Here is a 13,921-nt window from a genome sequence, read left to right as displayed (position 1 = left end):
AATTTCTGATCCTCGACCGGGAAATCCTTCGGATCAAGTTACAAAAGATTCTCTCCCATCCCTCGTTTTTTCTCAGCGGAGCGAAATCTGAAAACAGACAGCGTACCAACAGCAAGCAGACGAATGGCCTCTTTGGACGTAGTTATGGAACAACTGAGAAGGAAAACAGCAGCTCTGACGCAAAACCGTTTCTTATTCCAGCAAACGGCAGCTGCGACATGGTGATATCGTCGAACCACTCCAAGAATGGCACCATAACCTCGCCCAACTACCCGAACACATATCCGGGCAGCATTAAGTGCACCTACCACTTCCAAGGCGAGGGGAAAGAACGTGTCCAGATCAAGTTCACAGACTTCGACTTATACAAGTCGAGTGACGACTCTCGAGAGTGAGTGTTTTTTCTGTTTAGGTACTGGTTTGTCAAATTCAGGTTTCGAGGTAGATTTTGAATTCACGGAGCATTGGGCATGAGTCCTCCTGGGGACTCCGAAAACTCCTGGGTCTACTTTCCGAGCACCGGTCGGCCGGGGCTCACGTTTTACTGTACTCGCAACGGGGGAGGGTGGGGGGTGAAATAAGATGAATGCGGATGAGATCCGATGCTCGTAAAGAGCTCACACTCTCCTCTAGAGGTGGGCTAGATCCAAAAATTCCAGAGCCCAACCAAGTGCGCCACAGGGGGCTCTTTGAGATTTTCTGCGTTTTTTCACCCTCTCCGTTTCGGGATCTCCGTCAAGACGGTTGCTCACTCGACGGCGACAAGAAAAAGCTGGCCAAGAGCTATACGCTCGGCTCGCGGAGCTCTTCTCGACGTCAAGAGTTCCGGGCAGAGTCGTTTTTCTTGCAGAAGAGCCGAATTCCACGCAGTGAATAAATCCTGTCGGACGTTTGGCAGCTAGCTGAGTTGACCCGCGGCGACAGGACACAAGAGCTATAAACAAGCTCAATGCCGAATCTACTTTTGAAGCTGCGAGGCTTGGTTCCATTTCCGAATCGGAAGCCTCTCGACACGTGGACCTCTCTCGTTAGTTCTGCGCGAGATTGCCGCCTAACTCCTCTGCGACCATATGCAAATATCTCAATATCGGAATCCGTTAAAGATGAGCTAGCAGGCCGTGCCAGGCACGCTCATCGTGAGCGGCCTCTCCGTCGTCGTACTTCATTCCCTCTTGCTCCATCAAACGATCAAGAACTAAGCAGTCGAGCGACCATATCAACCGCCTTGGGCGACCTTAGAGTCCGGTAGAGGTTCCAGAGTTTCAATGTATATATGTACCTCCTTTAAGGAGCTCGCTACGCTTCCTTAGTCTGGGATTTTCGATTCTTAAACTCCGGCTCGACATCCGATGTCCATTGCGGAGGTCGAACGTTGTTAAAGAGCCCGAGAAAGAAGGAAAAACCACCAGATACCAGACAGAGTATTCCTTCACCCGAACCAGGAGCTTGAACATATGCGAAAAAATTCCCCGGATTCCCTAGCTGCGAGTTCACGATGTTACGGGAAAACTATCAAGGACGGGCATTGCGGGCTCAATCAGTAGCAGATATTTCTATCAGGATTCTTAGGGGATCACCTCGGAGCGCCGCGCCGTTCACAGACTTCGCATGGTCACAATAACACCGGGAAAATATTTCTCCGACGGCAACCACCTAGACAGGTGTGCCGATTCCCGCGGAAAACGGTGAATCCTCACCCGGATTCCCCAGATTCCCACCGGGAGAAGAGAAACTGAGGGGGATCTAACGGGTGACTGCCCTAATACGCACCTCGCGACGTTCTTCTTCATCCGACGCTTTCTCCCTTCGTGGCAGGTCAGCGTGAAAAATAGCGTTTGATGTCAAAGAAGTGAATTGTAGCGAGAAAACGAGCGAGGGGAAGAGCCGAGGGGAGGACAAGCGAAAGAAGATGAGCTAAAACAGCGAAAGCTCCGCTCGGAATCGCAGGTTCGTCCCTCGGAGTACTGCATTCGAATCCTGGCGGCTGGCAGGCGCGTCTCGGATCGAAATCCGTTGTCTCATTCTCGAATCCCTGCTCTTGATTCAGTTGACACCGTCTGACGGAATCGAACAACGCGCCGATGCTCTCGGGATTCTCGTCGTGGGTCGACTTGGGACGGATAGTCAGGGCTCGCACACTCTCCTTTTCTTCGCTTCTCAAGTCTCGCTCGTTGTCTTGCCTTCCATTTGTCTATTGCTCTTGGTGGCGAGTGAAGTCAAGCCGAGTGGGCCAAGTCTGAGCGCCGGCCGGCTCGCCTTGCCGTCGAGAGACTGTTTGTCGGCTTTCTTCCTACTTTTTTCCCTTCTTACTTTTGCCATCCGCAGTCATTTGGGAAAAGAATGAAAGGACCGAAAAGTCTTTGGAATTTCTCTATTGGCTTAGGAAGCGACGATGGCGGCGGCGGTGGTGGCGGCGACGACGACAGAAACGACGTTTTGCGCCAATTTCAATGGCCGTACCCAATGGAGTGGTTTATTTCTCCCAGCTCCCACGCGGAACTTTCGACGGAAGAAAAACGAAGGCGACGATTGCATGATATTCCCTAACCCGGATAGGGGGAGAAAAGATTTTCGAAAAAAGTTCTCCACTTGAGCGTCAGGTTCCACCCTTCCCGGGCTTTCTTCCCATATCTGAGGGTGGATGACCGAAATCTCGACCATCGCGGCCGTCGTCCGTGCCCTATCTCGGGCTTTGAATACGTTCCGCTCGGGTTTGGCCGGGGAGTGCCTGTGACAAGTTCCGTTTTTTTCCTTCGGCTTCTCTGCACTCAGTGGGATGAGTCCAACTCGGAGTCGGGACCATCCACGAACGCGAGAATCAGCCTGTGGCCGGGATGGCAAGTGAAGTAGCTCGCAAAGCGCAACGAAGCGACGCTCCAAAACAGTAGAACTGTGTATGTAGTTGTAGAAGTTGTCGTGGAAGCCGGAGCAGTTGTTTCGGTCGCTGACGCCCCGGGCGTTCCTCGTCGAGCTCCTTCCGGCCGGCCGGTCGCCCGGCCATCGGGTCTCCTATGGTGGCAGCAGTCGCCGTGGAAAAACCGGAAAGGATGCGAAAAGCACAGTTGTTCGCTGGATTCATCGTCCTTCTGTTCTTCCGCTTGTTTCCGAACATGATAACAACAACGAATAGCGAGGGTAGTGGAAGCGTTTCTCGGCAGCTACTTCGAAACCGAGCGGGAGCTGCTGAGGGAAAAATATTACAGAGGGAACGGACGAGCCCTATGGCGAGTATCGAGCGCGTTCTTGGAGCCCGATGACGTCACAAAACTCCACTAGGATTCTCCCCATCCCTTCGACTACTAACAGTCGTTTTCCTCCCCGCCCCTTCCACTCATTGACGAACAGTTCGAAAATCGCTTCCATTCTCAGTATGGAAAAATTTGGCTCAGATTTGTTTGTCTCTCAATTCGTGTGTTCGTCCGCGCTTCCGTTCATTTATAGAAGTCTGTTCTCGAAACATGAGGGTGAGTCGACGTCAACGACGGCTGGCGGTGGCACTCCGCCTTGCGGATGTCTGGCAACCAGAGGGGAAAACCACGCACGAATAGGCCGAATAAGCGTCAGACGTAAGACAACGAATTCGGTGAATTGCTTCCTCGAGGCGTTTGTTGCCATCTTCCTCTCCATATTCCCCTAGTCTTCTGCTGGGTCGTCCGCTCGACTTCCCTGCAACAGACAACGGGTTTAGCAAGCGGCCGACACGGGAGCCAACTACGCAACCAACAAGGCAGTCAGCCGTGCGACCGATTAGGGAAGTAATTATTTTTGCCTTCCTTGTTCTCTCGTCGCATCCCCCGCAAACCAACTGTTCCTTGTTCTGTTCTCGACACATACTACATCGCACACCCCGAGAAGGCGACAGAATGAAACCGAGGGCAAACGCTGACTTTGTCTCTCCCGTTTATTGAGCCCTACCGCAGCGTTCGTGGATAGAACGAAGGAAGATGTCGCTCGACGCAGTTCGTCGACCCGGGGCTTAGGCGAGGCGGGAGCGAGCGCAGAATTCTCCGAAGCAATGAATTCAATCGTGGAATTCGATACTCTGTAGTGTAATTGGCTCAGAGCGCTCGGCTCTCTCATCGTATCGCGAGCAGAACGTTCGCAATTCCTCGTGATCCCAGTGGCCCTCGTATCCTCCTCCGAGTCGGAAGAGCGCTGTGTTTATTAGCTGCTGAGCCGCCCGGCAAGCGGTCCGTAGGCGGTCGGGAAAGCGTCCCCCCCTCGTCCCGATGACCCCGGGGGACGAAAGTACAATTGCTTTGCACAACACGATAACGGTGAGGGATGATGACCATGAGCTGTAGGGTCTAGCCTTACGATCGTAGGTACAAGCTTCCGCGGCGAGCTCGAAGACAATACGCCAGAGGGAGACAGCGGGTACGAGCGCGACGGAGAGCGTCCAAGTGCGGACCATTGGCGCTGGCGACGACATAAGAACTCTTTTATGCAGGTGCAGCCGGTCCACTCTGTCTCTGTGTGGGTGTGCTCCCATGTGAGCCGGCGAAACAACGAACGAGCTTCAGCTATTACGTCGGCTAACTCGAGCGTTGAGACCGTTATCAAGAGCTGCGAACAGTGGTCGCGAAGGTCTATCCAAACGGACCCCGGCAGTGGGGACGCGACGAAGAACGACCGTCAGAACTTCGGGCATATGAGCCCGCGAGTCCTATTGTCGGCACGACCAGTGCTCGCTCGCTTGATCGCCCGAGCGCTGCTGAGAGGTGTTGCTGGTGACAACCTCAAAGTTTTTTTCAACGCTCAATTAACTAGATACCACGAAGCTCCTGGCATGCTTTTGATTGTTCTTCATTAATTCTTGCCTACGTCTGTGAATTTCCTTCTCTCGGTGCTCCCTCTCGGTCAGGAAAACCTGTCCCTGACCACGTTGCGGCGCCCGGAATATTCGAGGAGAAAGTCCATGAGGTCTCCTCTTGCGGCCTCTCCCTCGCGGTAGGCGGTAGCCCTTCTCCCGGCGATCGTCCGTCAATCATTGGCCGTCGGAGCCGAGCATCTCTCAGGTCTCCGATATTTCCGCGCACTCTTCTCCTTGGGAAACTTTCCCGAACCTCAATGTTCGCTTCGGGCTCTTCGTAATGGCGTGAGACAGGATGTGGGCACAGCCCTCAGCCAACGTATGCAAGACCTAGAACACCAATGAAAATATATGAATATGGCGCTCCACCTGCGCCGTGCGGCTTCGACTAAAATCGATTGTCAATAATGACAAATGAATCCGAGGCTGGCTGCCGTCGACGAGAGAGGGTGACAGTCGAACCCGCTGTCTTCGCGGCGGACAGACGTCTTGGGTTGTTCACGCGCAGACGATCCCTGACATTCTTCTGAACTTACGACAAAAAATTATAATGACTTAGACGCCCCGAAGCGCCATCAGTCAGACCAACAGACGGAAGGGCAGACAGACAGGCGGACGGACGCACGCACGCAAGCAAGCACGCATGGGGAGACAGCCACGCAGACTCGCACGCATCCCGCGACTCGAGGAAGACGACTCGGTTTGCTTTGCAGCCGAACTCGGATGCGAGGGACGTCTGCTATGCAAATGTTCTCACGTGAGTTTTCTCTGTCGCTACGACAGTGTTTCCGACTGTGTCGCTCAGTCAGCCAAGTCGCCCGTCTGCTGGCTCATCCGACGTTCCCCTGAACGTTCCTTCTCTCTTATGTATGTTGCTGAGCCGCCGGTCGGTCGGGGCGCTCCGCCGAGAGAAGACGTCTCACGGCGAGAGGGAAGTCGTCAAAACTCGGGCCAGGTCGGACAAGCGGCGCACTCGAGCGGGCCAGCGGGTCGGGTTCAACCGGATTGTGTGTCTGAACTTCTTCGCACTCTCGGTCCACGTGCTCTGCCTTAATATAATTATTTTTTAACGTCAGCAATTACAGCACCACCGTTCCCAGTGGCGGAAGGAGCGAGGGATGGCCTTAAGAAACTGACAGCGCTCATTATCGGATAATTGAGACGGCGGAAATTGTATTTTTCGAAATCGAAGTGTGAAAACCACCCGGATCCGTATGCCGATGCAGAGACCCAGGAGAATCCAGGAGATCAACAGTGATCGCGAAGTTGTTTTTTGCATTAATTCTCGCGTATGAGAGAGATCGACCCAGGAATAGGGTCCTGAACCGAGGTTTCTGGAGAAATAGATTCTCGGAGAAATAATCGAGAGTCTCCGTCGTCTACGCTACATCGAGTACATCGGCGGGGCTCAGCTCTCCTGCAAGGTGGAGTTTTCTCATGGGCTCGAATACACACGCCGCTACTCTAGCTGCTATTTTGAGAAAAGCACGCGATTTGTCTGCTGTCAATTGCAACCAAGGACTAGACGGCTCCACGCTCGTTGGAAGCCGCCCGGGCGAGCAGAAGAACCCGCGGAAAATTCCACCGTCGAGCTTGAAACCCCATTCTCACTTGTCGCCCGCTCGCTCACCCAACAGCCCGTTGCCAAAGATCGACGCCTGGAAACGGAAAAAGCTTCAGATCACTGTCCAAAGCACCGCATCTTATGTGGGCGCGTCGATGGGCTCGCTTTGCCATGGTCACGAGAAGACAGAGTTTGGAATCCCAGGTAGACGCACGTGCCGCAAGAGAGTCTTCCTGAACTCGGAGCAAACTCCTTCGATCTGAGTCTGCTCCGATTTGATATCGGTCTGTTCGACTCTGGTCCCACTTCAGCGAGATTTCCTGCAAGCACCCCCTACCGTGGAACCTCGCAGAGCACATTCTGAGCCAAATGTCGAACCGAAACGCAAACCTCCGCAAGACGAGGACAGCTGAGTGAGTCAACCGAGCCTCTGGAAACAGGAAGTACTTGAAGTGGTTGGAGGACCTTAATGTAGGAGCAGACCGCCATTTCCCTAGGAGACTATTGGGTGAGCCGAGTAGGGCGGTGGTCTTTCGATCGGTTCGTCCTGACTCGGCTCTTAGAGACCGAATCCCCGAGAACTTGCCCATGGCAGCCTTTTAGTCAGGTGATGCCTGACGCCGTTGTTCCTGAGGACCTTGTGAATGAGTTCCTTCCGTGAGCACAAAGGCTCTTATATGCTGAGCACTTCTCCTTCACCCGATCTCGCCCAAAGCTTCGAACAGCGTCTTGATATCCTGTCGAGGGCTTGTGTGCCAGAAAGATATCCGGTGGAGCCGATCTCGATGCGGTAGCGGTTCAACAGACCCCGGGTCCGTAGGCGTTGGAAACGCTACGTTTTTGTCGTAATAAAGCGCTCAGGGCGTCTCGAGCCAAAGAATGGCGCCGATCGACGCCAAGCGAGCGAGTGTGGCGGTTGACTTCCCACGTTGTTGAAATTGAATCGTGACGCAGTTGACTTTTAGCACTTGTTCGATTTTTATCCGCTGCTGTCGCCTTCGTTCCCTGTTCACTAGCCACGAAAACTAAGATGGGATAGGAGCGGGGAGTGCGCGACAGGGAAACATGAAAAGCGACCGAGCTTCCAACAGAGAGGGGCATCAATTTTTGCTCCGGCAGCAGGTCCAGACAGACCGCTGCGGTGACGGCGGCGGGCTCGGCGGCCGGAGAACGAAGAAAAATACTTAGCTCCGTTTCACTCGCCGTCGACCCCCGCTCGCTCCGCCGGTCCTGCTTGGCTCGCTCGAGCTTTTAGGCGATGGTGCCAAAAGTTTGATGATTTCTCTTTCTCTCAACGCAATTATGAGACGAACGAAGGAACAAGTGACCATTCGCAGCGGCCGAGCATGTCGTGCACTATTGGCAAGGACGAGGGCGGAGTTTTTCCGCTCGAACCTATCAAGGACTTCAGACCTCTCAGCCCCATTCGGGAGCGGGGGCTCTGAGATTCCGTGAAATCATGAATTCAGAACTTCTAGTCCCACAGTTTTCTGGTTGGCTGGCTTGAAGTACATGACATGGATTCTTCGTCCATGAGTATACTACCTAAAATTCAACGAGCTCCCGGACAACCTCCGGTCAGCCTTTTCTGGTTCTCATTCAGAGCTTCTGAATCTCTCGGAGGAACATGAGACTGTCACCAGACGTTTTTTCGACGCATCCAGAAGTCGTCGGAATTGAGAAGACTCCCGTTTTTACCGTATCATTCATGATGGAACAAATCCCCTAGTTGCTTCATTCCCATTGAACGTAATACGAGGCCCAGTGTCAGCGAACTCCGCCGGCTGATGGATCTCGGGGCCAGAACATTGACTTGAAAGTGCAATGGCTACCGACCGCACTACTGAGAACCCGAGGGCCCACGAGTGGCGTGCATGTGAATGAACTGGTAGTGGTTGAGTGGAACGCCGCCCTCCAGACGCTCCGTACCGGAAATACGCAATAGTCGCATCAATGGAGAAAAGAAACGCCCGGCCGAATATAAGACTCGGCACAAATCTTCTCACGGCACGGCATCGCCGCACACGCGCTAGACATATGAGTTCGTCTACTGCTCGGAGTCCCCCTTACGGGTTCTTTCACTTCACTCGATCAATCCCGAGCGGACTTTCTCCTTATCTGTGGTGCGGAAAGGAGAGAAGAACCGACGCGGATAAGGCCACGCGCTTTCTCCCCAATCACCGCGTTGTCTTCTGAGTCACCGCCGAGTCGATTCCATCAAGGAAGAATAATTATTTTCCCAACCAGGTGCTAGCGATTTTTGACAAGTGGTCAGCCTTCGAAGCCGAGAGCAATATTAATCGGGCTCATGTTGTCAATTACAGTTGCGAGAACGTCGATTCCGTCGTGGTATTCATCACGATCAAAGGACAACGTGAACGGGTGGACAACTTCTGCGGGAACACTTTGCCCGTGCAGATAATGAGCAATGAACATCGGATGACGGTCATCTTCCAGAGCCATGCTACAGCATCCCAGCCCGTCCAGGGGTTCAGAGCCATCTATCAATTTGTAACTAGTGAGTATCGCTTGCTACAGAGAGTTTTTACATCTCACTCGAGGAAAACGAACTATCGAAGACTGAGGATTCGAAAGAGGGGAAGGTGGCATCGAGCCTCGCTCTGAAGACTCAGTCGGAGCTCCTGCCTGACCTCCTCGACTCGCCCGGGATGGGCTGCCGGTAATGGTCGGAGTCGGGGCGGTCAGGTGCGGACATCTTTTCTGCAAATTCTTCCAATTACGTTCCAAAAGCAAAGTTCAATTGGAAATGATCACGCGATCTTCGGTAGGGATCCTCCTCTTCAGGACCAATGACGACGTGCCGCGTTTCCAGCGGTCGGGACGATTTCCTTTGTCTTTCTTTACTCCCGACTCCTTCTATCTCGAGATTCAAGCTCTCGAACTCTTGAAAGCTTCCGCCAGCCAGCCGGGCAGTCAGTTAGACAGTCAGTCAGTCAGTGAATCCGCTGACTCCTTCGTTTGTTCCCGAGTTCTCCTCACTGAGTCGAAAGGATCCTCGACAGAGCGCGCAGAAGAATTTGAATAGCTATCGAATGCGAGAATCCATTCATCAAGCGCCTCAATTATTTCCGCAGAACGGAAGTGGCAGCACACCGAATAAAAATTAATGAACAATTCCAAACTTTCGTCTTTCCCCCCTCTCCGATAGCCTTTATCGGCATCTGACTGATTTATGTCCGGGAGTCAGAGCGAATTTGTTTTCCCGGCTGGCAAAAGTATGAAGATATTCGACATTCGGTTCAGCTCTCGGGGTAGGGGTGCACACCCCTCCCTTCGTCTTTGTGTTGCGCCGAGGTTTCCTTTCGGTCGATTAGGAACCGAACTGAATCATGTTCGAGGAGGAACAAGTCAGCCGAAGCACGAGTCGGTGAGCTCGGCTACGCAGCCGTTGCCGGAGCCGAACACCGTTCGCTATTATGGCATTTTATGTTCCGATGGGAGGATGCCAAGTGTGGCTCCCATTGGATTTATTGCCCCGAGTGCTCGACGATTCTGCGGGGCGGAAGTTTTCGTCGGAAATGCTTCTCCGAGCTCCGGTCGAATCGGTCACTTCATGGTCGGTTGTCCGACTCCAGGTATTGCACGGATTCGTCGGGGAGCAAGTCGTACGAGTTCCTCCCGAGTTTGGGTGAGCCGTTGACGAGATTTCCTGAAGAGAAGGATCCGGAACGATCCGGAGCTTCTGTAGAGATGGAATCGGAGTCTCTGAATGCTCCACCTTCTCTTGAGCCAGGAGGGAACTACCAGGACCTCCTGTCGGCTCCTTTCTTGCTCGGGGACGCAATCATGCTCAGATCGGGTTCTACACGAAGCTGTGGGACCGACCGTTCATTTTGATGAGGCTGTGTGTCTCGGTGGAAGTCGGCGCTTCCTCGCAGGCCTGCACACTGAGAGCTGCTCGTGGCTGAAGCAACCCGTGTTTCAGATTTTGGGATTCCCTCGGGTCGTCAAGACCCGCAAGGTGTCTGCACGTTCATCTACAACAGCAGTGAGGTGTCGAATGGGACGTTCACCACTCCCAACTACCCAGGAGTGTACCCAAGAGACACCGAATGTCACTACTTGTTCTATGGCAAGGACAAGGAGAAGATTCACATTCAGGTAAGCCCTGTGCCTGTCTGATGGCTGAATTAGAGAGAGTCCCCGTCGAGCCTTCACCGTTCAGAAAATTGCTCCAACATTAGCTCCCGTGCCATTGAGTCCGGGAGCTTCTCGAAAATGGGTGCCGACGTCATAATCGTTAAACGGATGAATATTCATCTTTCCAGTTTGCTTACTTCGATGTCGAAGGCGTACCTCCCTGCACATCGGACACGGCGTCTGACTACGTCGAGTTCTCCAACTTCAAAACCGTAGACCGAAAAATACCTCGGCATTGTGGCAATATGAAGCCGAACAAAATCGAATCAGACTCGGACTTCTTCCGGGTAGCTTTTCGCTCCAATGATAAATTCGACGGAACCGGTTTCGAAGCCTTCTATCAGTTCCGCGGCGTTCACGGTAGGTGGAATCTAAACCTGACGAATGCTAATCCGTATTCACGCACTGCACACTCGATTCACGTATGCGAAACAAAGAAAGAATATGTCTGCACCCACCTGGAAACGTCTCTCTCTCTCTCGATACCGATCGAGTCACTCAAGACACGTCTGAAATATAAAATGAATATGTTTGGGCTCGATGCATCCCGATACGATTCCTCAGGAAAAGTTCAGACAAATAATCAGAATATTAGCCCATAACTGTAGACACTCCGGAAGCACCGGGAGCCGAATCGTTTCCTCATGGAATCGCTCCTGATCCCCGAAGTCCGAAAGCTCAGGGTAGCGACGATGGAGGATTTCATCACAAAAGTAATAATTGCTCGTATCTCTAAACAGTCGAGGATCCGAAACCAAGACCACCGTCCCACTCCACGGGCAGAACTTCAGCTAGTGGTCTGAACCACAGTACGAGTGTCCTGACGCTCGCCTGCAGTCTGTTGTTAATGTTAATGTATGTGACGAGACAAAGTTGCACGTGAAGGTTCGTAGACTTCAACGCCGTTCTCCCTCTATCTTTATAGAGCCACGTTGATAGAGTAGGTGTAGATACTTAGCCTCGAATGTCGTCCCTGATTTCAACACCGAGTCTCTATAGACTATTCACCCTAAACTGAACGGTCGAACCCCATCGAGAGGTCATGTTGTATTTGAAATAATCTAGTCGTCGCACCGATTCCATCTTCTTCCGAAAGAGCAAAAAGTTAAATTCTTCGAGCGATGCCGAGACTCAGAAAATCGGAATTCGAAACGTTTTCGAGCCTATTCGATTCAATGATTCGCGATCCGACGCTGATCAATTACCCGATTCTCTGCCAGTCCTATGCGGCTCATAGAGAATGACGTTACTCCTCGAGGAGCATTCAAATTCAAGCAAGGGATCCTACTCATTAAAAAAATTCCTCCCTTGTACCCTCTTTTTTCATTTTGAGGCGACAGAGCCCTCAGAGCCCCCCTCGATAGTTTCGCTAGAAATTAATCACGGCCAACTCTTACGATCCGTTACAGAAACAGGTAGGATTCGTCATGTTCATAACGTCAGCGTAACCTCAACAAGATATCACGGTGAGTATTAGCAACGTGTCTGGGGTCTCTCCGAGCTAGGGGAGTGGTATAGAGCAGAGGACAATCGACGGGACACCCTCAGACCAGGAGTGCAGATGGTGCCGATTCCCTCGGTTTCCTTTCGAGATGAAAATATCAATGCTGTCGTTTGTAATGTTATCGCCGCTCGTTTCGGGCGCCATCATTTGTCTTGATTCCATTTCTGATTCTGCTCTCCATCTCGTGAGGGAGCCGAAGAACAGTCGGGAAGATTTATACTCGAAGCGAAGGGCCCAATTAGCGTCTGGAAGCTTGTGCCTCGCCAGTGGATCGTAGTTTCTGAACAACACAGATGGTGTTCGCAGATGGTCGAGTAGGATCGGAAGGTGACGTCACGATGTGTGGAATCAATCGCATAGTGAGAGATACACGACATTGAGCTCCTCCTCAGAGCAAGCGCCAGACTGGGACTTCGACCGTTGTCTTATTGGCTGTTTGAAGCCAATGGAGCTCCATACTCGGAAGTCGTGACTTGCGTTGGATATTTCCTCTATCGGACGTTCACCTTTGCGACAGAAGTTGACGAGACCAATCGTCTAGGGGTCATCCCGGAGTTTCGTTCCGGGGTCCGGATTTTCTGCACGGAAAACAAGCACACAGAAGGCGGTCCAATCTTCTGCTTTCTTGAGGCTCGATTCAAATCCTCAATTTTTTTCATTCATCTTCAGGTGTGATTTCGCTCCCGATGATCACGCTGTTCGCCCTAGTTATAAGTCGAGTCTGTACCCACAACTGAGCAGATGGAGCGAGCCGCCGGACGAGCGAGCTTGTGAAGGAACAAGAACTCAGAGACAGCAGCGAAAAGAGGGACGAAGTCTTGCACAATCGAGCCCGGAGCGGTGCCTACACCAACAGCAATCATCAATCAATATCCAGCGACATCCGCAACAGCTGCGAAACCTCCGTCGACTGGAAGCCCGACGTCGCGAACGCGGGGCATCACTGCAACGTCGTGATCGTCTCCACTGATTAATTGATTGATGGCGAGAATGAATTGAATGAATCCAGTAGCTTGTCATAAGCGGTCATCGAGCGTGATATTCCCGCCACTGTCGTCGCTGTCACCAGCAACGACGGGCGAGTATCAGCTAATTGTTAATCGGAAGAACAGTGTCGACGTCCGATGTCATCATCTGATGGAACATCAGCGAGCCGTGATCGATGATTCGGACGCTCCAGGCTCCTTCGCTCAACATGTCTGTTCCCTCCTCCGGCCAAATGTTTCGGTTGGATAAGATCTGGGGGAGGAAGAACAATTCCAAGGCCTAGAATTCTGTCTCATAATGTTAAATTGTTGTGCGGCGGTCAATTTTTTCCTCTGACGATTGAGTCACAGGAATTCCCATCCCTCGCTTACCTCGTCGAGATCGAACGCGTCGCACGGGACGATGTCCCCGTGCCTTTTCCCTCGGTTTCACTTGTGTTCTAAGGCGGATCGGAGCGATTTCTCGATAGGGAATCCGATTCGATTGTCAGCGACCATCGACGAGAATCTTGTGCTCCTCGCAGGTGCGATAAGCAATTTCGTTTCGTAGGGAAATGCTCGTTTTCATATCCAGGATGGAGTTTTCCTCTGTCTCTATTTTTTCTTTGAACACATTGTCTGTACATAAGCCGTATATCACATTCCCATGAACATATAATAAATTTGATGATGTGAACGTTGACGGATGGGACGGGGAGAACGACGGTACCCCGGAGGTGGAACAAGAGAAGCAGGGAATTGATATAAGTAATGAATCGTCGATGAGATCGACATGTTGTCGACGCGGATGTTCTTTAGAACGGAGATCAGATGAATATCGAGAAAGAGTGAGTCACAGCCAAAGTTTATTAAAAAATTACGTTGAAATCATTTGTTCTCCTTGATACTCATGA

At 52.1% G+C, this 13,921-nt stretch overlaps 1 protein-coding gene across 1 annotated transcript in view; it reads left to right on the top strand.

Moving 5' to 3' along the window:
- The window catches only part of Sol1 (CUB domain-containing protein Sol1), a 78,377-nt gene extending 65,598 nt beyond the window's left edge, over positions 1–12,779 (top strand). The window contains exons 6-11 of the mRNA XM_029112235.1: positions 202–391; positions 8,702–8,895; positions 10,324–10,499; positions 10,667–10,898; positions 11,948–12,004; positions 12,712–12,779. Of these exons, the coding sequence (XP_028968068.1) occupies positions 202–391; positions 8,702–8,895; positions 10,324–10,499; positions 10,667–10,898; positions 11,948–12,004; positions 12,712–12,779 (917 nt within the window). The remainder of the gene's footprint in view (positions 1–201; positions 392–8,701; positions 8,896–10,323; positions 10,500–10,666; positions 10,899–11,947; positions 12,005–12,711) is intronic.
- The last annotated feature ends 1,142 nt before the right edge of the window (positions 12,780–13,921 follow it).

This window comes from Galendromus occidentalis, unplaced genomic scaffold, assembly GCF_000255335.2.
Source record: "Galendromus occidentalis unplaced genomic scaffold, Mocc_1.1 scf7180000077487, whole genome shotgun sequence".
Taxonomy (NCBI): Eukaryota; Metazoa; Arthropoda; class Arachnida; order Mesostigmata; family Phytoseiidae; genus Galendromus; species Galendromus occidentalis.
Note: the sequence above shows the minus strand (reverse complement) of the source record. Positions and strands in the feature narration are given on the sequence as shown.